Source organism: Elaeis guineensis, chromosome 6 (genome assembly GCF_000442705.2).
Source record: "Elaeis guineensis isolate ETL-2024a chromosome 6, EG11, whole genome shotgun sequence".
Taxonomy (NCBI): domain Eukaryota; kingdom Viridiplantae; phylum Streptophyta; class Magnoliopsida; order Arecales; family Arecaceae; genus Elaeis; species Elaeis guineensis.
In genome coordinates, this window is record NC_025998.2 from 128,261,866 (window position 1) to 128,285,535 (window position 23,670).

Sequence of the window (23,670 nt, forward strand, 5' to 3'; positions counted from 1 at the left end):
CCAAATTGCTCAATTAAATAAAACTTTAGAACCTTACGAAGACAGGAGAAGCAGCACAGGATACATGTCTGTATATAGAAACCCAATAAAAATTTCTTTGGTATCACTTGTTATTTATCAAAATGCCACAAATTCATGTGTTACAGCATATAAGATACGTGAAAACAGTAGTCTTCCAAGAATACCATAACAACAACTCAAAGGAGATAGATGGATGATCATCAACAGCAAGGATATAAAGGAAAAATAACTTTTATAACCATATCCTATACATCAGCATGTGCACTTGTTCCAACCATTTAGGTGTTTGCTATTTATAGAGAAAGTCCGGCATCTTACCTCCAGATTATACGTTGGCTGGATCCATAACTTGCCCACCATACAGCACTAGATGGGGAATATGTCATAACAGACAAGCCAAATCCTCTGTACAAGCCCCTGACTCCATCAGACTTTAGAATCTTACGAGCAACATCCAGTCCACCATTGTACTTTGCATAACCAGAGTATCCTTGCACCATCAACCTTTGGCTAACCTAACACAAGTTCGCCTCAATCATAAACACATACTTGGATACTAAATTGTGCTTTTGCATCCATATATTATTAACCTTGCAGTGCATGATATAATACCCAATCAAGCAACTTTGAAAAAACTAGCAGACATCCGGTTACAAAAACTCGCTGCACCATTCTTGCAACATCACCTCATAATTAAAGCTGACATCTCCAGAACAACATCCAGTGAGAATATATTACAGAAACAGGGTCTGTATCAATTAGCTATGCAAAAATCTGGTCCAAAACACCTAAATCGGCTCAAGACATTGTTAAAGGACCTGATTTGTTATGAGGATTCAGATGTAATTGAGATACTTCCAAGTTCAGAATAAGTCTTTTTAGCTAGAATAAGAGGCACAAATATCAGCATTCAATACATGCATTATATAGAGAAGAGGATCCGAAGGAAAATTCTACAATGCACAGATCAGCTGCTCCACTTTTTCAGAACAAATCTCATCCAGTATGCGTGCAATACATGGCTGGGCAGCGACTGATGTTAAAATGTGCCAATAGTATTAGTGTAGTGTCTTCAGGACTCAGAGAACCTCAAATATTTTGATTAGTTTAATCGTGCATGTACATATATGCATACAAGAACAGGGGTAACACTTTCTAATAATGGTTACAGACATGGATGCAGCAATATATTTTTATATAGAAGTATTGATGACTTAAATTTGACAAGAAATATGTATTGCATCGAAAGAAAAAAGTCACATGATGTGAAAGTCGCATTCACTGAACCATCCCGAACCGGATGGTTCAGAATGTTCCAAGCCATACCAACAACAAACTGGGATGGTTTGGTTGGCCAAATCGGAACACCAGAGGGAGAGGAAAAGAGAGGGAAAAAAGGAAAGAGAGAGGAGGGAGGGGAGAAAAAGAGGGGACAATGCCGTCGAAGAACAGCGGTAGTCCGCTAAGGCCGTCAGAGGGCCACAGACACCTTCACAACTTGATGTCGCCCAATAGGGCATTTAATCGAGAGCAAAAAAGAGAGAGGAAGTGACGGTACCAAAGGGAGGCACGACCGGTGAAGATGCTGCCAAAGGGCACTGGATGGTGGAAAAAGCACAGATCGTGGAGCAGAAGCGACTACTCCTATTTAGGCATCATATTTTTTTAAAAACGATGATGAATAGTGAAGCCGGCAAACACATTATCAGCTTTACTTAAGTGAAACCGGCAAACCATTGCCGGCTTCACTGTTTGAAGATTTTTAAAAAAAAACTTAAAAACAGTGAAACCGGCGATAGGTTAGGATTTTAAAAAAAAAATTTGTGAAACAAGGCGATCGCCCCTGTTTTATGCTCACAGCACGCAGGCCGCGATTGCATCGTCCGGAGGCCCTTCGGCAGCTTCCTCTCCCTCCTCTTCTTTCCTTCCCCCCCCCTCTCTCTCTCTCGATTGAGAATTAGCGGAGGAAGCAGAGGTCTTGGCAACCCTTCGAGCACACCTACAGTCCACCTATGGCCACTGCGGTGTCTCCTCCGACCACTCTCTCCCTCCCTTCCCACTTCTCCCTCCCCCTCCCCTCTTTCTCTCTTTTCCTCCTCCTCGATTCCCTTCTCCTCTGTGTCAGTTCACGTTGGTCTGATCCGATACAGACCCGTACCGACTCATACCGCCGATTGGCCAGCATAGATCCCGATTCCAATTCTACATTCCTTCGGTGCCAAAAAATGCTATACTGATGAACCATAACCCTATAGCATTTTCATAACTATTTGGGCCACATTTATAAAGAAAGAACCATGATTATCGAGAAAACACTAAATATCAGAGAATGCAGGCGATAATTATCTTACAATTTTAATTGAATGAACCATATCACAATGGTTATTGAAATCCAAATGTAACAATAATTCATACAATTTTAGCAAAGATAAGCATTTTGATAAGAAACAAAGTGATATTTGTAAAAACCTCCATTTCAAAAGAAGAAATGATTAAAATTGTTCTCCCATTCTAAAAGACACTGATAATTGAAGGTATGCAGAAAAAAACTGATGAACATCACAAAAGAACTATTTGAGAAAATATGAAACCACATAAATATTCATAAATTCCTCGAAGATGATAAGGGATGACAACAGATTTTCTCATTAATATGAACATAATTTGCATTTTATCAAATATAAATAGCTCATCATACGTTAAAATGAAAAAATCAATGTTTGCCATACCGGACTGAACCATACCAGAACATGGTATGGGTATCGGTACACCGAACCGGCCCCATACCGACACGGTAATAGGTTGACAGTGGTATGGAGCCAGTAGTAAGATGGTGAACCTTGGTAAAAATAGTGTCTTTTTAATGCACCAAATAGGAAATTTCTCCAGATACAAAGCAACGTCTAAGAACAAAGTATTTTGAGCATTAATCCAAGGAGCCAAGGACTGCTGTCATGGAAGATGCATCTCGGTTGAAATAAGCAAGTGGAATGTTAGTACATTATAAAGAAGGGATTGCAGGCTATGGTTACAACAATTATAGTTGTAAAGCAATCCAGCATCTACCATGCCTACTTGTATTCTATAACCAAAATTATGATTGAGCACATTATGATTAGGTGGAGCTTTCAATCATCCTACTTTCCAGAAAAAACAAAATTATGATTTGGTGCATTTACAACTTACTGAGCACAGCAAGAAACAGATCAGAATATACCACAATTTGTAGTTAAATGCAGCGAAGGAATTGATTCCTTACAATAATTTGTAATCAATGAGATCAGTTTTCATGCTGAAATACATAACAATGGTTTTCAGCTTCCCTGCTGCTTTTCCTTGATATAGAGACAGATAATATTGACTTGAATTCAGGACTTTTAGAAAGAAGTTAAAAGACATGATTGTCCAAAAAAAATAATAATAATAACATTCATACCACATCAATAGGAACAAACACGGCCTGAGAGCAAAGAGATGCTGCCATGCCCGCAATGCCATTTGCTATGGCAGCCTGTACTGGTTCGGAGAGCTTAAATGGTTCAACCAGCTTGAGTGAAGCCACTTTTGTTGTTTCCAAAGAAGTGAGGAAAACAATCCTGGCAGGAACAGCACCAGTAATAACTGTGCCAAACCCCCTATATAAGCCTGGAATACCATCAACCTTGAGAATATTTCTTATGGCGGCAAATGCATTCTTCTGTGCAGCATCTTTTGAAGCAACCTGCATCCTGGTCTTTATGACAGAGATGGGATACAGGGCCACAGTAACACCAGTAAAGAGGCCAGCTCCTACGACATACAACTTAGTTTTGTCAAGCCTGCAGGATTGGATGGAACAAATAAGCATATAGACTTGGAAGCATATAGTAGAAAAGTTGTACACAAACAGATCCTAGAGACATAAACATTTATTTCAGCTATAAACAAAATATTCTAAATATTTGCAGAAGGCCTTTGAATAATGGTACAAGCTCAAAGAGTATTTACTTGGTAGTTTAGTTTTGTGAAGATTCATTATTGGCCGCAGTACAACAAATAATAAAACATGATAAAAATAGTAATAGAGCACTGAAAGATATTCCTAATTGTCGTCGACAATATCGCAACAGTATGCCCATCGAGAAGCAAGGTAGAACAGAATCCAAAGAGGGAGGAACTGAACAAAAAGAAGCATTCCAATATCCTTCACCGATTGATGGAGCTCTTTCATCATTTGGCTGAAAGGAATCACTGATTGAGAAGGTTGACAGGTAAATAGAGACAATAGTCTTTTGAATATAAATATAAAGTAAACATCAAGTAGTGTGAAACAGAAGGGCATCGCTAAAAAGTGGTCTGATTTTAACTCAAGAAGAGAAGTTTTACACTAGGCAGCAGTTTATAAAATGCAGAGCATTTGCTATAGAAACTGCAAATCTTAAAATTAAGCAGGAAACCAGTAGAACAATATAAGATTGAACAAGATGAATACAGGCATAACCTCATTAAATAATCAAGCCATTATGTCAATTCTAGACAGCTAAGTAAGCGACTTATAAGCATAAGCTGAACCTTAACCACCAAGTCTTGCCCCAAATATGTGAAAACAACGCTATTTAGGGGGAAAAAAAAAGTATAATGTACCATGGTTGGAGAATATTTGAGAAACCTAGTTCACAACCTATATCAACTCACTTTTGAGTTGGTAAAAGATTCTTTGCCCAAGCATATTTGGGCAAGAGAAGGGCAACATCATGGATGAGTTTGTTGGAAGGCATATCTACCTCATTGGCTCCAAATAGCAAGCTCATGATCTGAGGGACAGCACTCTTAACAAAGAGGAAACAAAGCAACAAGTTTATACCTTCAACAATTATTTCAAAAAATACATGGTACTTGGTAGCCAAAATCTTGTACCTAGAGTGTTGCAACCATGTGCTAACTGCTAACATTTCAGTCCCTGCTAAAAACAAGGATCTTTCAAAAGCAATCTTAGTACGTTAACACATAACATTCATTATTCCATATTTCTAAAATCAACATGTCATCTATGTTTTGAAAAACATAAGTACCAAATAGGTAGATCTCTAGCATTTTACAAGAACTAATATTGATTTACACGAAGGATGCCTATATGTTACCAGACACGAGTCTTAGTGAAAGCTACACTTCCCTGCTCCCATAGACCCACCCAAACCCAACTCCTGCACCTTCTCTTGGTCTCGAAAACCTAAAGTCTGATAATATGAAAGGGTTAACAAAAAATCACCCATCTAAACCAGAAAGCTATTTGCTTCCGTATCAAAGGTAGTTGTTCCTTCAAACTACTATTCCAAGGCAAGAGCCTCACTGTTTAAAAAAAAATTCACAGCATTTAAACAATTAGCTTATGGCCCAAAATACAAGAAGAAAGATTCAACAAAATACACAACCACATGACACACAACATATTCTCTATCTACCAGTTTGTACTACCTTTGAACTTTTTATGCCCCTTTACCAAATACAAAGAACGGCAAGGATTGGTCATAAAACAAGCATATGTCTTATGGGTACGTGCATGTATAAATTTATGTTATCGGACACTCCATTTGTAAGCTATATGGAAGTGTTAAAACTTTCGGATGGATATGGCATGGCATGACATGATACAACTGAACACTCCACTTTGAAGTGTCCTGTTAACATCAGGAACATGTGTCTGACATTTGATACCTCTTTTTGGAGTGTCATCCCAGGAACTCAAAGGTTTAAGCGCTAGACACTTATGAGTGAAGTGTCCCTAAGGTTTCATTGACATTTCAAGCAAGGTATCCTTAAGTTTGTAATATAAATTTATCAAGATTATATGGCTATTTCCAAAAAGAGTCACTATATTTTTTAATATAAAGCTACCATAATTATATGAACACTCTAAGCAAAATGTCATTATGTTTTAATTATAAACGTATCACAATTGGTTATACATACATACATACATGTATGTTTGTATATGTATATGTACATATGTATGCATGTATGTATATACATATGTATGTGAATAAATCCCAAGTAGCTAAATTTCGGATTGACTATTTGATATGGTTCACAATTTTGCCCAACCAAGTTAGTCAAATCTCAAGCAAAAGCACTGCAAAGTGGTCCTTTTTTTACTCAATCCACCAAATGACCTTGTTTGGTCAACTTAAATAAGCACCAAAACAAATAGCTAAATTAGGGAAGAGAGTTCTGTTCTTAAACAATTGGTGAGAAAAGATAAAAGAGCAGACAAAAATTTCATGCATGGTTTAGAAATGAAGAAAACTCTTACATTTAGTTAATTCTAAAGAATGCATATTTGTTCAGGTATGAGATAGGACAGTGTAAGGGAGATGTGTAAGGGAGTAGTGATTAACAAGATAAATGGACATACTACACTGCATTGTTTTATGATCCTTGCAAAATGAAACAACCACTGAACTTATATAAAAAAAGCCACCATCAGTGTCATTTTATTGCTTTGGCCAACAAGGATGAAGTCTGCTCAAAAAGACATTTTTCTGGATGCAAAGTAGGTTTTCATTTAAGACAAGATGCTTCATCATAATAAGCTTTGCATGCCTGCATTACAGGGCTTTTGCCTGTTGGACACCACTGATCTTTGCAACTGTCTGGTTAGTTTAAAAATCTCTCGTTAATTGCATTTTTTCTGAGCTATTTCTCTCCAATTATTTGAAATAAATCAACCTTGATTTTTTTGGTTACATTTTACATGCTTATATCATATTTTATTGGCCAAATTATTGCTCTTTTTTGAATCCATGCAACAAGTAGTCATTGCTTTTTCCATAGCCGATGATCTCTCTCTCACTCTCATTCTCAAATTTGTTTCAAAGTAGTAAATTAGCATGGATATTCAAAAATCTGAACCTAATAATTAGAAAATAGCTAGTTAGATATTTTGAAGTTTACACCAGCATTTAGAGACGTGAAATTTCTACAAGTCTTCTTTGCCTCTAATCATCTATTCCTACCTACAAGGACAGGTTCTCTACACTTTATCCTAACGCAAACTTATAATTTTATAGTACAATTAACTACCCTGACTAAAAGCATTCAGTTATTCTTCATCACTTGTGATTAATAAAACAAGTACAAAAGGTGGTCTACTTGCAACTTCTAAGGATCAGAAGATAGCAACTTCTTATAATCTAAAGTATATGATGACTAAAAATTAAAAAAAAGAAATCTGTTCTTATGACCGAACGTTAAACCAACAATGGCATTATTGCATAAGCCATTTGAAACATAAGAAACCAAGATTTTCATACCAAAAAAAAAAATTAAACACAAAAAATGGCAACAAGAATTCTATCGTATGAGCGAACTGATATTAATAAAAGTCTACAAACCACTGAAACCCTAGTTTCGTTAGAAAAAAAAAAAAGGATTAAAAAATACCGTACAGGGAAAAGCTAGTGAAGGAAAAGGGGTTAGAAGGGATCCAAAGTGGAAAATCTACCGCTCTGAAAAATGTAGCAGAAAATCTAATTAAACGACAAAAGATCCAAGAAAATGGATCAACAGTTAGCCGTGACCAAGAAAACCGAGAAAAAGGGACAAAAAGCACGATGGATTCCTTCTTCCCCAATCAATCGCCCTCAAACCAACCAAAATCTTGGTATCCGCGAAAACTCAATGAAGATTACCGTACAAGGAGAGACATAAAAGGAAGATAATGAAACACGAAATGATGATATATTAAGCATGCAACCAAAGCGTAGGGTTCAAAAAGATGAATCAAAGATAAAGAAACAGAAATCCAAAAAGAAAAATCCTTACTTGTCCCAATTGATCTCGGTTCGATCGAAGGCAGGGACCTTAGGACGAGCGATCTCCCCAGAATCCATCGCTTTAGAACAGGGCCGAGCTCAGAGAGGACGGTGGAGAGGAGAGACCCCGCAGTTTCCTCTCGGGACCAAGAAGAACTCGCGCGGCAGGAGAGATCGCGGAGCCGTTTCAAAGGAGCGCCCCTTTTCGTTTTACTTTTGCGCGAGCCCACGCCGCCCTCCCGAGTTCTCGCCCAGTGGGCGCCTTATTGCCCAGAGCCCAAGGAACTAGAAGGGAATGCTACTTGATTCATTACCACCGGAACGTTCTTGAATTTTCCCAGTCATAGAAGAGGAAACTAGGTTCCATTTTAACATCATCATTATTTTTTTTCATCAAAACAATAATTTTTTTTAAATAAAATTTAAAAAATCAAAATTTTATTTTTAGATTTTAATTTTTTTAAAAATAAATATTTTTAAGATATATCCATTGTTTAGAAAAATATAAATATACTTATGGTGGCCTCACAATAATTGCAACGATAATGTGTTGGTGATAACGATAACAATTAGTGATAATAACTATAATAAAGAAAGTAGTGGTAGCATGATGGTGTGGTGGTGCTATTTCAATAACGACTATGACAACAATAATTATTGTGAGATTGGTGATAATCATGATAATGACAATTATGACAATAGTGGTGGCGATGATGTTGGTGGCAACAATAATATTATGAGGCCTGTTGATGTGATTGTAATGGTGAAAATAATAGTGGTAAAGGCACAATAGTGGTTATATAAAATAAAATAATTTTTTTTGAAAAATAAAAATTATTTTTATTTATTTTTAAAATATCATATTGAAGTTTTGTAGGAATAAAAATGAAGAATCACTATCCCACATAGAATATTCATCTCAGTGTCTATATTTTAATTTTTGAAAACTAAAAAAAAATTAAACTGCACTGGTAATAGGGTCTAGGTTTTCAGTTTGGATCAGCCCACTATACTAAAAGGAAGTGAGGACTTAACAAGTTCTCCGCACATTATTTATACATGACATACTGTTTTTACATCTTTCAATCTACCATGCATGATCGGTAGGCATGGCTTATACAGGATGTTGCGGATGGAATCCTTCCCGAGCCAAAGGTGTTGGAGTGGGGCGACGTCCGATGAGTCAGCAACGACTGGACCTGTAAGAAAAGCTCCCACCGGAGGTGGTTCTAATGAAGAGCCTCCGATGCTCAAATCAGATTTTTCGTAGCAAGTGGAAAAGAGTGAACGTTTACGAAAGGGAGAAGAGGCATACTGGAGAGTCTCTGTTTACCTCTTTATAGATAAGGTTGGAGCTTTAAGGAGAAAAGGGAGGCCGTAAAAGATCTTTTGCCTTTAATTATGTCTCTGAGTGACGTTGTGCCTGGCCTTTTGATTTTTTTGAGTATTGTCACTTCATAGCACGTGGAGAGCTGCCGTAGTTAGAGGCAAGGGCCATCTGATAGGGCCTTGAGAGTGGTGTGGACTTCTCAAGGATGATGTGACTTAATGTGATTTGACGGGATAGCGTAATAGCCATGCTTAAGATTCAGTTGCTCGGCCGATGCCTATGCCTTGAGATTTCGGCTCACAAGCGGGGACCATGGTCGACGAGAAGATGAGAACTCGGAGTCGAGATTAGGCCAACATGAGTCAGAGGAAGGAGATCCAGAAATTGACTGAATGAGCCCGTTGAGTGGTGCCAGCTAATCGTCAATTCAGGTCGGCCACTAATCAGAGTGAGGCGAAGGAGATCAAAAGCGAATCAAGGTGAGCATTTTGTTTACTAGCAGTTCTGGACGGCTGATTACCAAATAATATTAGAGAGGCACATCAGTCACGGCCCGGTGTTACTGAAAAGATAGGTCGGTCATGAATCGATGCCATGTGTCCAGATGATATTAAGGTCAGACTTATGTCGAGCTCGATCTCCCGATGAGATCGACTTTCTGATGATCTTGACCTTCTGATGAGGTCGGTCTCCCACTGAGGTCGGCTTTTCGATGAGGTCAGCTTTTTGATGAGATCGGCTAAGTGACGAGGATCTATCCCAACAAAGAATATAACCCACATCCAATACATTGCTTCATATCTATATCTTATCTTGATCATCATACATGAATCTCAATTTGACATGACTTTAAATCCTCGGATGATCCCTTTCGTAAGGCCTTTGCTTGTTCAAATTAATTATGTTTTGTTAATTTGTTGGTAGAGAAGATGACGGATGCTATTTTACTTTTGCTATAAGTTGTACTAAATAGAATGTTTGGTTTAATCGACATTGCAAAATTCATAGATATAGATCTACCTATTCACATGTCCATATGTATTAGACGGTAAGAGATTTCATCATTTGTTAATCTTTTATTGTGTCTCCTACTATTTTAGCCACATATGAAGTAAGAGAGACAGCTACTTCTGGGTCCTCTACTTCCAAGATGTCGTTGGCTTTGTCTTGATAATGGTTGTTAGAGAAACAAGAAGTGATGGGTGGCAAAGACACCTTGGCAATGGTAGAACGAAAAACATATCACAAGAGGGTTTGCATAGAGTGGAGATTAGATCATAGATTGATAGATACAAAAAGTGTAGATTTTGAAATGACAAGATATCACACTAAGAATGAAAGGTACCGTACTATGGGGAATGAAAGGGCCACATAGGGTGGCAAAGTGATAATTTCATTGATGATTTGCAAAATAAAAAAGTCGAAGGCTCCAAAGATATTCTGTAACAATCTAAGACCTCACCCGAAAATGCTAGTGATATTATTTGAATCCTCTATTTCTATATAAGTACTTTAAGATCTACTCAGTAGATAACCAATGAGGGACTAAATACATATCCATACAAATCCTTACATACTCCTCTCTTTTAAATTCTAGCATCCTTGCCAGATTAAAGGCTAAATCCATTCAAATATAATCACAAGCACCATAATCAGTCCATAATCAACAAGTGGGTCTATGCTGGTGTCTCCTAATCTGCATAGGCCGTGGGTCAGGTCTGTTCTGATATCATTCATAACAATTTAGGACATCATCTAAAAAGATTAGACAAAATATATTATTTGAATTTTTTGATCTTATATAAGTACTCAAGATATACTTAGTACATAACTGATGTAGGACTAAAAACACACCAGCATAGGTCCTTATATAGTCTATGATGGTAAAATTCAAGATCAAGTATGTGATGAAGCAAGAGGTCTTCCCAATAAAGGCCAGCCATAACCTGCTTACATATTAATGAGATAGGTATCCATCACCTCATGGAATATTCTTAATGACCATAAAACTCATCTTAAATTAGAAAATGATGCTCCAAACATATGGGTAGGTATCCCTTCGGCTACAAATTGAGCAAGCCCTGACCAAAATCAACTACAAACTGAAAAGGCAATACATCTTCTATCAAGTTCAATATTGTCACGTCCCCGACCCGAGATCATGAATTGAGGGTCGCGACAACCGCCGCATACTCATGAAGAACTCTCTCCATAAGCATGCAAGGCATCTCATCACGATATCAATGCATCGTAGCAGAATAAATTCAAATAATTATTATTCAACTGTAATTCAAGTAATTAAATCAAATGTCTTATATCCAATAAATTTTTTTCCACTAACAATAAAATAATAGATCTAAGTTCAATGAAGTTGACAATGCTAAATCTCGCCTCTAAAAGCTCTGTCCCAATATTTCTTTCCACGCTCGAAATTAATTATCTGAATCTGAAAAATAGAAAGAAAGGTAATGAGCTAGACAGCCCAGTAAGTAACAAGCATCTCTACCAGATATTTCAGATGTTATATAATTTTCAAGAATAATGCTGCAATTAAACATAAAAATATATTTCATGCTGATTTAATGCAAATCCAATATTTTCAAATATTCACATATAATATAATCATAAATCCGATTCGATTCAAAACACTCGTAACTCAACAGCCTCGACTATGACCAACGTTTAACCCCCATTGACGGGGTCCACAGAATACCAACGCACAACCCCCACTGGCAGGGTCCAGAAATACCAGCGCACAACCCCCACTGGCAGGGTCCACAAATACCAGCGCACAACCCCCACTGGCAGGGTCCACAAAGTACCAACGTATAATCCCCATTGGCGGGCCCACTGAAATATAGTTAGGCTGAGAGCATCAATCCGATCTATATCAAAACACTTAGTACCACAATATATATCATAATCTTTCACTAAACATGTGCATAAATCGATATACCATAACATTTCAAAAGCACTTTTCTTTCAAAACATAATTTCATAAATCATGCATAATTTCAGAGAATAATTATTTATTTTCAGAATAAATATGGAATATCTCGAGAAGATGATTCATTACTTACCTTTCACGGAGCACTGAACGAATGGATCGACTAACTTCTAGTAGATTCTTCCGCGCCTATTATCCAAAATTATATTTTTACATTAATTTAATTCAAAATTAAATCTAACAAATCCCAAAATTAAAAATCTCGCTTAAAATCAGACTTGTCTCTAAACTCGATCAGAATCATCAGATGAAGCCTTACACTTCGCTAATCCTAGAAGAATAACTTTAGAGAGAGAAATCCATCAAGAGAGAGAAATAATCTAGAGAGAGAAAATTTTAGAGAGAGAAAGTAGAGAGAGAAAGTCAGGATTCAGACTGAAAGAAGAGAGAGAAGAAAGAGAAACTCTCTCTCTCATCAATTTCAATTATTTATTTATTTATTTATTTATTTATTTGTTCATACATATATATATATATATAAATATATATATATATTATTATTATTATTATTTTTTTTTTCTTTTCTTTTTCTTCTTCTCTTTTTCTTCTTTTTTTTTCTTTTTTTTTTCTTTCCTTTTCTTTTTCTCTTTTTCCTTCTTTTTCTTCTTTTTCTTTTTCTTCTTTTTCTTGGTTCTTCCCGTGCCGGAACGGAGGACGATAGTCCTCCGACCTTGACCGGCCGTTCGGGCCATGGCCGCCGCGGCGGAGGCCGGCGACCGACGGGGGCCACTCCCCCGGTCACGGAGGAGCGTGGCCGGCGATCAATTCCGATCGCCGGCGCCGGAAAATCCAAAAAAAAGCTCAAAAACAGGGTCTCTTTTCCGACGGAAAATCGACGACTCTCGTCGCCGGCAGCCGCGCACAGGAGCATGGGAGGAAGGAGAAGAAAGAGGGGAAGAAGAAGGAGACTCACCTCGGCCTCCGGTGACCTCGTCGGCAGGCAATCACGACGAGAAGCAAAACGGTGTCCACGGCTCAACTTCGGAAAAATCGGAGAGAAGGAGAGAGGGAAGAGGCCGATGTCCGGTCTCAAGGGGGAGAGGGTATTCTTATAGAGAGTCCTAGGACTCCGAGGGGTCGTAGGATTCCCGATTTGCTTGGGTTTCGTCGGAGAAGAAGACTCCTACCGAGAGTCTTCTTTCCGGTTTTACTCTGTTTTTTTTTTTTTTTTTTTTTTGGGCTATAACAAATATTTTCAAGGATGTTTGTTGTACCGAGCAGCAAAGTTTGTCGCTTACAACAGCTTCTGCATTGCCAGTTTATGATGGTTTTCCTATTCTGAAACAAGCATGCATGTGCATGTAAATGTGCCAGCAAGCATATCATCAACAACATCTGATAGCAAGTTGGTATGGTTCTTAGATGCTACAGCAGCCTCAAAGCTTGTTCTCTGGGATGATAGTCGACAAAAATCTGATTGAAAGCAATTGTTAAATATTCTTTTGCAATGAATCGGGCATTTGTATGTAAACATGGGGGGATTTTGCTGGAGTTCTTTTACTGCCTGTCCCTTGACTCCATTTTCTCTTCCGGGGAAGTTGGGGGAATTTTGACTTGGGGCTGGCTGAGAGATTGAGGGGATTAATATAGGAGAATAATCAATGGCCCATTGCACAAGGCTTTTACAGCCCTTCTTGCTCCTAAGAATCTGACAGGAATATAATACACAGAGAGACAGATAGCAGGTTTTGTAGTAGGTCTCAAGAGTTTTCTTTCTAACATGTTAGTATTTAGAGGAGATGCATTTGAAAGAAAGCAAGTTCTTAATTCTTTGCACATCTCTGTGCCGGTTATTGTGAATTGTGTGACACCAACTCAAGCTGTAACTCCAACAGATTTGCAATCAATACTAAACGCCCATGCCTGCAGCTTCTGTCTTTTTTTTTTTTTTTTTTTTTTTTGAGTGCCATTGATGGTTGCTCCTGAATACATAATTGCTGCAATTCATAGTGGCTTATGATAGATGAGTCCTCTCGCATACATGGTGGTGCGCATTTGCAATTCATGGTGCCTGCCTTATGATGAAAACCTCCCGTTGCACCTCCTTGAATGCTACTACATGTCATTCTCGTATCCATTCATCTGCAGAATGTTTGCTAGAGGTTCATTCCCCAGAGCCTAAAATTCTTACTGTAGCCGGAGACCATGGTGTGCCTTATGTTTCAATGCACATGAGAGGAGATCCAACTGCAACACAAGAAATGAAACTTTATATCATGAAAATGTTTGCAAGCAAATAGCTTCTGAGCTATATGAAAGGGTGAATGAAGCAACCTGTCAGGGATCCATTGTGGAGAATAGTCATTGACCCTAGTGTTGGGTTTTCTTTTATTAACTTGAAACTTCTTATGGTTCTGTCATCCATCCAAATAGAGAATGGAAAAAATTGGGTGCTTCGCATGCACCAATCTTGGTTGGACCCTCCAGAACATGATTCTTGGATGAGATCTGTAATCATACTCATCCTGTTTAGAGAGATCCTGCCACCACTGCATCTGTCACAGCTTCGCACCGATCCGGTTTAGAGAGATCCTACCACCATTGCATCTGTCACAGCAGGGACTTTGGGTGGTCTTCATGTCATTTGAGTGCACAATGTTGGCCATAATATGCATGCTGCCTGCGATGCACACAGCTTAAACAAAGAAAAACTAGTGGTTTATATGTTTAGCAAGACAAATATCCAATGTCAATAACATATCAGTTTGAGGATTGTAATCTAAGACTAGCAACATGAGCATACAGCATATTCAGATCGCAAACAATAGTTAACTTATGAGGAAATGTGAGTATCAAAGTTCTAAGAACTCATCCAGAAAACCCTCTGACCAAATTAGGTGTATGATAGTTTGCTCTGGATTATGCAAGAATGATGAAAATGGATAAATTTCTCCATCTGGTTAGCCCGTTGTTTGAGTTGGTACCCTGCACGTTGTATGGGATACAGGGGCTACATCAGTCATGCTTGTGCATCCGACAATTTCTGAAGAGTTGGAGATCCGGAAAGAGATTTCTTCAAATCATATAATAAGCATTCATTCTGATCTGAAACCAAAGAGGCACCTACATACCTACATTTGCTGCAAAAGAATGGCAGTGAATTTGCTCATATAACTGAGGCATTAGTAACTCTCCTTTCTAGAAAAGAACTTGTAAACAGCATTGTATAATGACAAATTAATCTGGACCACAACATCCACAGAACAAATCAGAGCACTCTCTCAGACCATGCAATCATAATTATTTTTCTTTGCTTTAGTGTATTTTCTCTTCTAAAAACCACTATCAGGGTTACTGAACACAATCAATGTTACACAGGCACGGTTCTGGCAAAATATCAACTGCAGAATCAACAATTTTACTTTTCTAGGTTAAAACAACCACCACCAAGAAAATCACAATGCAAGTAATGACAATGCGCAGTAGGTAATGACAAAATCCACAGGAAGAAAACATGAAAGGGCCTCAATTTTTTACAGTAACAAGGAGGCAGCACATAGAAGTTTATCTTTCCACATGGTCTTCTTCAACGTGAGTTTAGATAGCTTAAGCGTTCTGCTGTTTCAAGGCCTCTGCTTCAGCCACAGCCATAGGATCTGCCTTTGTTTCTGTTTCTTCTTCCTTCTCCCCTTCTCGTTCTTCAGCCAACTTCTTCCTGTGCAGCTCCTCTGCTGCTTTCATGGCAGCTTGCTGTTCTGCCTGCAGACGCTGCATTTCCTCCTCTTGTTGCTGCCTCTCAAACCATGTATCAGCATCCGCCCAAACTGAACAAAACAATGATGTCAATTAGACTCACCTGGAATATAAGTATCACTTCCTTTGAAGAAATCCAAAATCATGCCGATCAAATCTTTCATAGTTGCTAGGATAATGCATTGCCACCAGAACAAGAAGGTATTAGAATGTTATGCTGGATAAGTTTGTTGTAGTTGTAAATTGCTGATGAGGACCAGCATACCATTTTATGTAAAATGGCAATATATTGTTAGGTCAAGCAAAAAGCACTGGCACAGCATATGTGTAAAAGAAAAACCCGAGAGATGCAAGAAAAGGAGGAGAAACATAAAAAAAAAGTAGAGAAGATCTCTTCAAATATTTCACTATGATATGTACATCCATATATAGAGATGAAGAAGAGAGAAACATGCAGGAAATTGCATAGAATCTCTTGAAAATGATCACAGCCGAGAGCTTTGGTAAAGATATCTGCAAGCTGACAATGTGTAGGAACATATCGTGTAGCAATGTCTTGAGATTGTAGTCGCTCTCTGACAAAATGACAATCAATTTCTATGTATTTGGTCCGCTCATGAAACACAGGATTTGCAGCAATGTGTAAAGCTGCTTGATTATCGCAATAAAGGAACATGGGACCATGATGTAAAACACTGAGGTCGGATAAGAGGGCTCGAAGCCATAGTAATTCACTGATAGTGTGTGCCATAGCCCGGTATTCGGCCTCTGCAGAAGAACGAGACACTGTTGTCTGCTTCTTAGCACGCCAAGAAATCGGAGCATCTCCTAAGAAAACATAGAAACCTGTAGTAGAGCACCTTGTCATGGGACATCCTGCCCAGTCTGCATCACAATAAGCATATAACTGAAAGGTGTTGACACTTGGAAAAAATATGCCTTGACCTGGAGACCCTTTCAAATATCGCAAAATGCGGAAGACTGCGTCTAAGTGTGGTTGCCGAGGAGATTGCATAAACTGTGTCAGAACATGCACCGAGTATGCAATATCAGGCCTAGTGATGGTCAAATAAATTAGTCGTCCCAGCAATCGACGATATGGACCTGGATCATCAAGTAGTTTTCCATCATCCGCCGTGAGCTTGAGATGTTGCTGCATAGAAAATTTTGTGGGCTTGGTCCCAATCATTCCGGTCTCCTGGAGAATGTCAAGAGTATATTTTCGTTGTGATACAAATATGCCCGAAGGTGATCGTGCTACTTCTAATCCAAGAAAATATTTTAAGTTGCCCAGGTCTTTAATGTGAAACTTGTCTTGCAAATATTGTTTCAGTGCCTGACATTTCGAAGGGTTATTCCCTGTAATAATCATATGATCCACATAAACAAGAATGGCAATGAAAGAGCCCTCATCCTGTTTGGTGAACAGAGAGTAATCGGCTTTAGATTGAGTACAACCATATTGGAGCAAGGAGTGGGAGAACTTTTCAAACCATTGTCTTGATGCTTGCTTGAGTCCATAAAGAGACTTACGCAACCGACAAATACGTGTATCACTTGGTTTTAGAAATCCTGACGGAGGTGTCATGTATACTTCTTCATGAAGATCGCCATGAAGGAAAGCATTGTTGACGTCCAACTGATGCAACTGCCAATGTTTAGCGGAAGCAACAGCTAAGAGACACCGTACTGTAGTCAATTTAGCCACCGGAGCAAAAGTCTCGGTGTAGTCAAGGCCTTCTATTTGTGTGTATCCCTTTGTCACTAACCGAGCCTTGTATCGCTCAATAGAACCATCGGCCTTGTATTTAATTTTGTATACCCATCTCGATCCAATGGGTTTCTTCCCGAGTGGTAGATGCTCCAAAGTCCAAATGCTATTTTGCTGGAGAGCAATGAGCTCAGCCCCCATTGCTTCTCGCCACTTAGGATCCTTTATGGCTTGAGAAAAGGTTTTAGGTTCTTTATGAGAGGTAATAGCTGAAATAAAAGCTCGATGGGAAGCATTAAGCTTAGAATAAGTGAGGTAGCAAGAAATAGGATAAGGCTTACCTGAAGTCACTGAATTGGCGGATGTGTCCGGGGGTCTCCCCACTCCTGGAGCATCGACAATGTAGTCCTGTAATCGAACGGGTTGCTTCCTATCTCTGACGGGCCGTGAGTTAGGTCCAATGGTCTTAGAAGATGAAGCCTGCTCAGGAGAGATAGTGTCGATTGCATCAAGAGTCCTGTTCAAACTTGACATTTGGTTCGAATCAATGGAATTGGTTTGTGTTTGATATGACTCATGAGAAAGAATAGGGTTTGAAATCTGTCCTTGGATCTGACCCAAATTAGGTACATGAGGTAAATTATTGGTTGCCAAAGGAAATCCCACATCATAATCAGTCTGATTTGGTTGTGAAAAAGAAAGTATAATAGAAAAGGAAGGTAATGTTTGAGAATAAGGAAACGTCTTCTCATGAAAGATAACATCACATGAAGTAAATATTTCATGAGTTTCAAGGTTATATACACGATAGCCCTTTTGACCAAGAGGGTATCCAACGAACACACAAGCACGAGAACGAGGTTGAAATTTATCACTGGACGTCTCATGCACATAACAAAGGCTACCAAAAACTCTCAGATGATCATAGGTGGGTGGTTTATGAAATAAGAGTTCGTAGGGACTCTTGCCATTCAATTTTGGTATAGGTGTCAAGTTAATTAAATAGGCGGCAGTCAAAACACATTCTCCCCAAAATGACACAGGCAAGTTGGCTTGAAATCTTAGAGCACGGGCAACATTTAATAGATGTCGATGTTTACGCTCAACCATCCCATTTTGTTCTGGTGTCCTAACACAAGAAGTTTGTGATATAATCCCATGTTCTAGAAGATGTGATTTCAATGGTTCGGCTACAAACTCTTGAGCGTTATCACTACGTATGTGTTTAATGTTGGCATCAAAATGATTTTTGACCATAGCATGAAAATTAACAAAACATTGGTATGCCTCGGATTTTCTTTGTAATAGATAAACCCAAGTAGCCCTTGTGCAATCATCAACAATAGTGAGAAAGAAATGAGCTCCCGTGTGTGATGGAGTGCGATATGGTCCCCATATATCAATATGAACTAAATTAAATGGTAAAGCAGATTTATTAATGCTCAAGAAAAAAGGCTTTCTTGTCTGTTTTGCATGATAGCAAATGTCACAACAATTATTTATGGAATCAAAAGAAGTATTTGAAAGAAAAGGAACAAGTTTCAAACGCTTGTAAGAGCAATGTCCTAACCGAGCATGCCAGAGATTAATCAAAACATTGACTTTATTTGTCCGTGCAGGACGTATTGCCAAGCCTTTGAAGTAGTAAAGACCATCCCGGACTTCACCCAATCCAATCAGCTTCCTCGTGGCAAGGTCCTGTAGAGCACAAAATGTGAGAAAGAAGAGAACAGCACAATTAAGTTCTCGAGCAAGTTTGCTTACTGAAACAAGATTGCAAGTAAAATTAAGAGCATATAAAGTACGGTGCAAGGTAATATCATTGGTCAAAGTAACATCACCATATGAATGTACAGGCATATTGACTCCATTAGGTAAAGTAACTGGGAGTGCATTGTCAAGAGGTTCAATATTATGAAGAAAGGACTTACAAAAGGTTAAGTATTCAGAAGCACCACTATCAAGGATCCAAGAATGATGAAAAGAATCAAGAGAGACCTTACCAACAAAATTTACGGCACTTTGAGTCTTATCTTGTCCAAGAAGGGAAATAAGTTGCTGATATTGTGTAGGAGAAAGATCCGGTATTGGAGAGATTCTGTCTGTATTCAATGGTGTAGTAGCATTCACGGCAACCCCTCCTTGGTGCTGACTACCGATCTCGGCTCCATTGCCTCTATCCTTAACTCGATCTTTGGATTGCCATCCAGGTGGGTACCCAATTAGCTCGAAGCATCTATCACGGATATGTCCTATCTTCTTGCAGTGGTTGCATCGAAAATATTTTTTATTCCTTTTCTAGGAGCCGATCTCTTTATTCGCCCTTTCTGTCATGGGCTAAACAGCGAGAGCCGCGGCTTCGGGTTGAGAAGTTCGAACAGCGGCGACTTCCTTCTGCTTTTCACCTCGAATCAATAAGGCATATGCCTTATTAACTGTTGGTAATAGCTCCATGGACAGCAGCTGATCTCGCAACGTGTCGTAGGAGTCCTTGAGACCAAAAAGAAACTGATATAGTCTCTCTTCTTCTTTCTCAACTTGGATCTCTCTAGTGGCTCCACACGAACAAGTCGGCACCTTGGAATAAGCCATAAGTTCCTCCCACAAGCCACGAAGATGGGCATAATAAGCGGCAATAATTATATTATTGCCTTGCCTGAAACTCCAGATTTGGGTCTTTAACTCATGAATGCGAGGAGCATTGCCTTGAGAGTATCTTTCCTCAAGATCGACTCAAATATCTCGAGCACTTTCAAAAAAAGAGATGCTGTCATAGATTTCTGGTACAACAGAGTTGTAGATCCATGACATCACTATTGAATTGCACGTATCCCAGAGAAAATGATCCTGCGATCCATCTATAGGTCGTGCAAGTGTCCCATCAACGAACCGAATTTTTCGTTTGGCTCGAAGAGCAGTGATAATGGCCCTTCGCCATGCAGGATAGTTCGGTCCCTTGAGTAGAGATGTCACAAGGGCATTCACAGGATTCTCTGAAGGTGAGATGAAATAGGGAGATACCGGATCATGTGCAGCATTTAAGATCGATGACGAACCATCCACCATAGATTCGATTGTGGTGCTCTGATCGATTTGATCGGACATGTTGATGAGGACAAGATGTAGCAACTATTTGCCTCCAGCTACGTGCAAGAGGATGCTTCAGCAACAACCTGCTGTAAGCACTTAATCGAGGAAAAGACTTGGATCAATGGCGACCCTGCTCTGATACCATGTAAAAGAAAAACCCGAGAGATGCAGGAAAAGAAGGAGAAACATAAAAAAAAAGTGGAGAAGATCTCTTCAAATATTTCACTATGATATGTACATCCATATATAGAGATGAAGAAGAGAAAAACAGGCAGAAAATTGGAGAGATCACGGTATCAATCACGTGATCCTCTCAATTCAAAAATATGCCATAGTAATTATAAAATATTCTAGACAATATTCTAGACAATGGACATTCCTAATATTCTGTAACAATATGCCATGTAGTATAATTATCTTAGTTCAGAAAACTCCCACAACAAAATTGATATAAGTATGTTATTAATAATATAAAATTTGTTTATAATCATCCAGTTGCATATATCTCATTTTACAAAACATCATCCTTGCATCAGTCCGTGGAGACACCAAGGGTAAATGGTGCCATGGTACAAAGCAGTCTAGGGGTGGCAAAACAGGTAATCAGGTCGGATTCGGGTTGGGTCATATTCAGGTTGACCCATTTATGCCTCAATCCGAACCTGATCTGTTTATTAATTGGGTCGAAACATCCAACCCGAACTTGACCTGTTTAAATAAACAGGTTAAACAGGTAATCTGTTTAACCTGTTTAATTTGGGGAGGTTTTTTTTTCTTCTTCGATAGATAGGGATTTGGGGAAGTTGACCATCGGAAGAGGAGGGAAGGGATAATTTCATTTCCAAAGTTGGTTTGGGTTCCCAAAACAGTATTAAATGCCATATTATATTATATTTTATACCAAAAAAGAAAAGCCATATCACATTTAACTAACATATGAAGCTCGATATAATAATGAATCAATAAATGCCAAATTTTCTTTCTTCGTCAGATCATGCAAGCAACAATACTTCCAAATAACATGTGGTGGTTTGGTTGGAGAACAAACAGATAAAATCGGATCATTTTCGAGTTAGGCGGGTTGACCCAAAATGACCCAAACCCAATTAATTCTTAAACGGGTCGACCCATTTCCAACCCGACCCGAAAATGCCTAACCCAAGCCCGCTAACTTCAGGTCGGGTTCATGTGGGGTTTGCGAGTTGGGTCATACATTGCCACCCCTAGTACAAACTAGAAGCAATCGACAAAAATTAGGTGTAATCAGATAGTACCAATGTGCCAAATGACAGTCCCACAAAATCAGAAACCAACCTGAAAATTAACCTTTATCCACAAACCTTTTATACATGGCTCCCTTTCTCTTTTTCACTTTTGTTCTTTTTTTTTTAAAGCCAGATAGCTGACACAAACATTGCAAATATGCAACTCTTTCAAAAGACAAGAATATTCTTTTGATCAATTGCTTCAATTCACTAGGAAATCCTGACCCCGGCAGCACTCTATCTCCTTGATGCTACCCCAATTGGCTTCTCTCTCTCTCTAATTCCAAAAGAACATAACAAGATCTTATGAAATTTCTTCTACAATGCATCATTCTCTTGTTTGGCTAAAAAATGTTTGTTAACTTCTACAACTTCGAGCTTAACATTTGCCATAATCATTCTCCTATTAGTCCTATAGACGGTACAATTTATAAGTAGCTTTCTGGCTTTTTTTTTCTTCATCCTAGTAAAGTATATGAATCGAAAAAAGCATAGGGCATGATAGTCGAATAACTTATCGATAGAGTTGAATCCAAAGAAAGAAAGAAATCCGAATGTAATCAATAGTGGGGGACAAGGAGTACGCACTGGGTTGGGCGGCCCAGCCCTGCTCGCCACCCTTGATGCGCTCGGGGAAGGCGTAGTTGACGGTGAGGACGCGGCCGTAGAGCTCGGCGCCGTCCATGTTGTCCATGGCAGCGGCTGCATCCTCACGCTCGAGGAAGGTGACGAACCCGAAGGAGCGATGCTTCTGGGTGGCCTGGTCCAGGGGGGTCTTCACGTCCTTGATGTCCCCGAACGGGATGAATGCCGAGTGCAGGATCACCTCGTTCACCTCCTCCGCCAGCCCTCCTGTGTCGATATATTCAAAATTTCAATAAGAACCTAAAAGGTGCCGGAATAAAATTATTGATTCGCTCACAGAGGCTTAGTGCCGAACATCTTACCTACGTAGAGGGTGTTCTTCTGGACCTGGAGGTTCATGGCGTTGCTCCTCGTCTTCCAGGGCTTCGGTTTCGGCTTCTTTGGTTCCTCTCTGAGGCCGGCTAGGGTTATAACACGTGAACTGCACGTGACAAAATGAAGTCTGGCATAGTTCTCGTGGTATGCACGTGATTTGATATCTCCTTGTGATGGAAATATAATGTACTTTAGCATCCACAAAAAATCTATATTCCATATATTTTTTTTCAAAACAATAAATATTTAATTAAATATAAATTGTTTAAGAATATATCTCAATCAAACATAAAAAATTATTTTTGAAAGCATTACATATTCAAACATCAATTTTTTCAAAAAAATCGATAATTTTTTTTTTCATAAACATAAACTATCCTTCATGTATGTGTATGTTCGGAAAATAGATATCGCTAAGTCCCGACTTACTTCAAGACTCGAGAGATTTTTTCAGCTTATAAAAAATTTTTATGTAAAATGTTTATTGGAATCTTATGGTAGAAGTTAAAAGAAAAAAAAAATTACTACAAGACGTAGATATATATTGAAGAACAAAGTTTAATATAAAATTTATATTAAGTATGTACTTACAAGTACTTTTCAAAAAAATTTTCAAAAATTGATGTTGGATTACCGACTACTAGTCCAAAGTATAATCACAGGAGGAAAATATATCTTGATTCACAACCTAAATGTCTTATGGATAAGTGTAGAAAGGATGATAGAGAGTCTAGAGCAAAAAAAGAGTGAAGTTCTCTTCTCTCTTTTTAACCATCATGAAAAAACTTTTCATATATTCAGAA

General features: G+C 38.6%; 2 protein-coding genes across 2 annotated transcripts in view; both read right to left on the minus strand.

The window, feature by feature from the left end:
* LOC105046696 (cleavage stimulation factor subunit 50) overlaps positions 1 to 8,107 on the minus strand; it is a 56,113-nt gene extending 48,006 nt beyond the window's left edge. The window contains exons 1-3 of the mRNA XM_073260127.1: positions 7,822 to 8,107; positions 3,458 to 3,839; positions 340 to 536 (exon numbers count right to left, since the gene is read on the minus strand). Of these exons, the coding sequence (XP_073116228.1) occupies positions 340 to 536; positions 3,458 to 3,839; positions 7,822 to 7,889 (647 nt within the window). The 5' untranslated portion in view covers positions 7,890 to 8,107. The remainder of the gene's footprint in view (positions 1 to 339; positions 537 to 3,457; positions 3,840 to 7,821) is intronic.
* Positions 8,108 to 15,490: 7,383 nt separating this feature from the next.
* LOC105046674 (uncharacterized) lies at positions 15,491 to 23,004 on the minus strand. Its single transcript, XM_010925331.3, has 3 exons — positions 22,855 to 23,004; positions 22,496 to 22,759; positions 15,491 to 15,912 (listed from the first exon to the last, which is right to left on the minus strand). Exons 1-3 carry the CDS (start codon positions 22,889 to 22,891, stop codon positions 15,695 to 15,697), a joined length of 519 nt encoding a protein of 172 aa, XP_010923633.1. The 5' UTR covers positions 22,892 to 23,004; the 3' UTR covers positions 15,491 to 15,694.
* Between the last annotated feature and the right edge of the window lie 666 nt (positions 23,005 to 23,670).

Coding starts and splice junctions, on each gene's coding strand:
- LOC105046674 (XM_010925331.3), bottom strand. CDS start 22,891: ATGAACCTCCAGGTCCAGAAGAACACCCTCTACGTAG. Junction 22,760..22,854: donor GAAGAACACCCTCTACGTAG/GTAAGATGTTCG, acceptor ATATCGACACAG/GAGGGCTGGCGGAGGAGGTG. Junction 15,913..22,495: donor GGGCTGGGCCGCCCAACCCA/GTGCGTACTCCT, acceptor TGTTTTGTTCAG/TTTGGGCGGATGCTGATACA.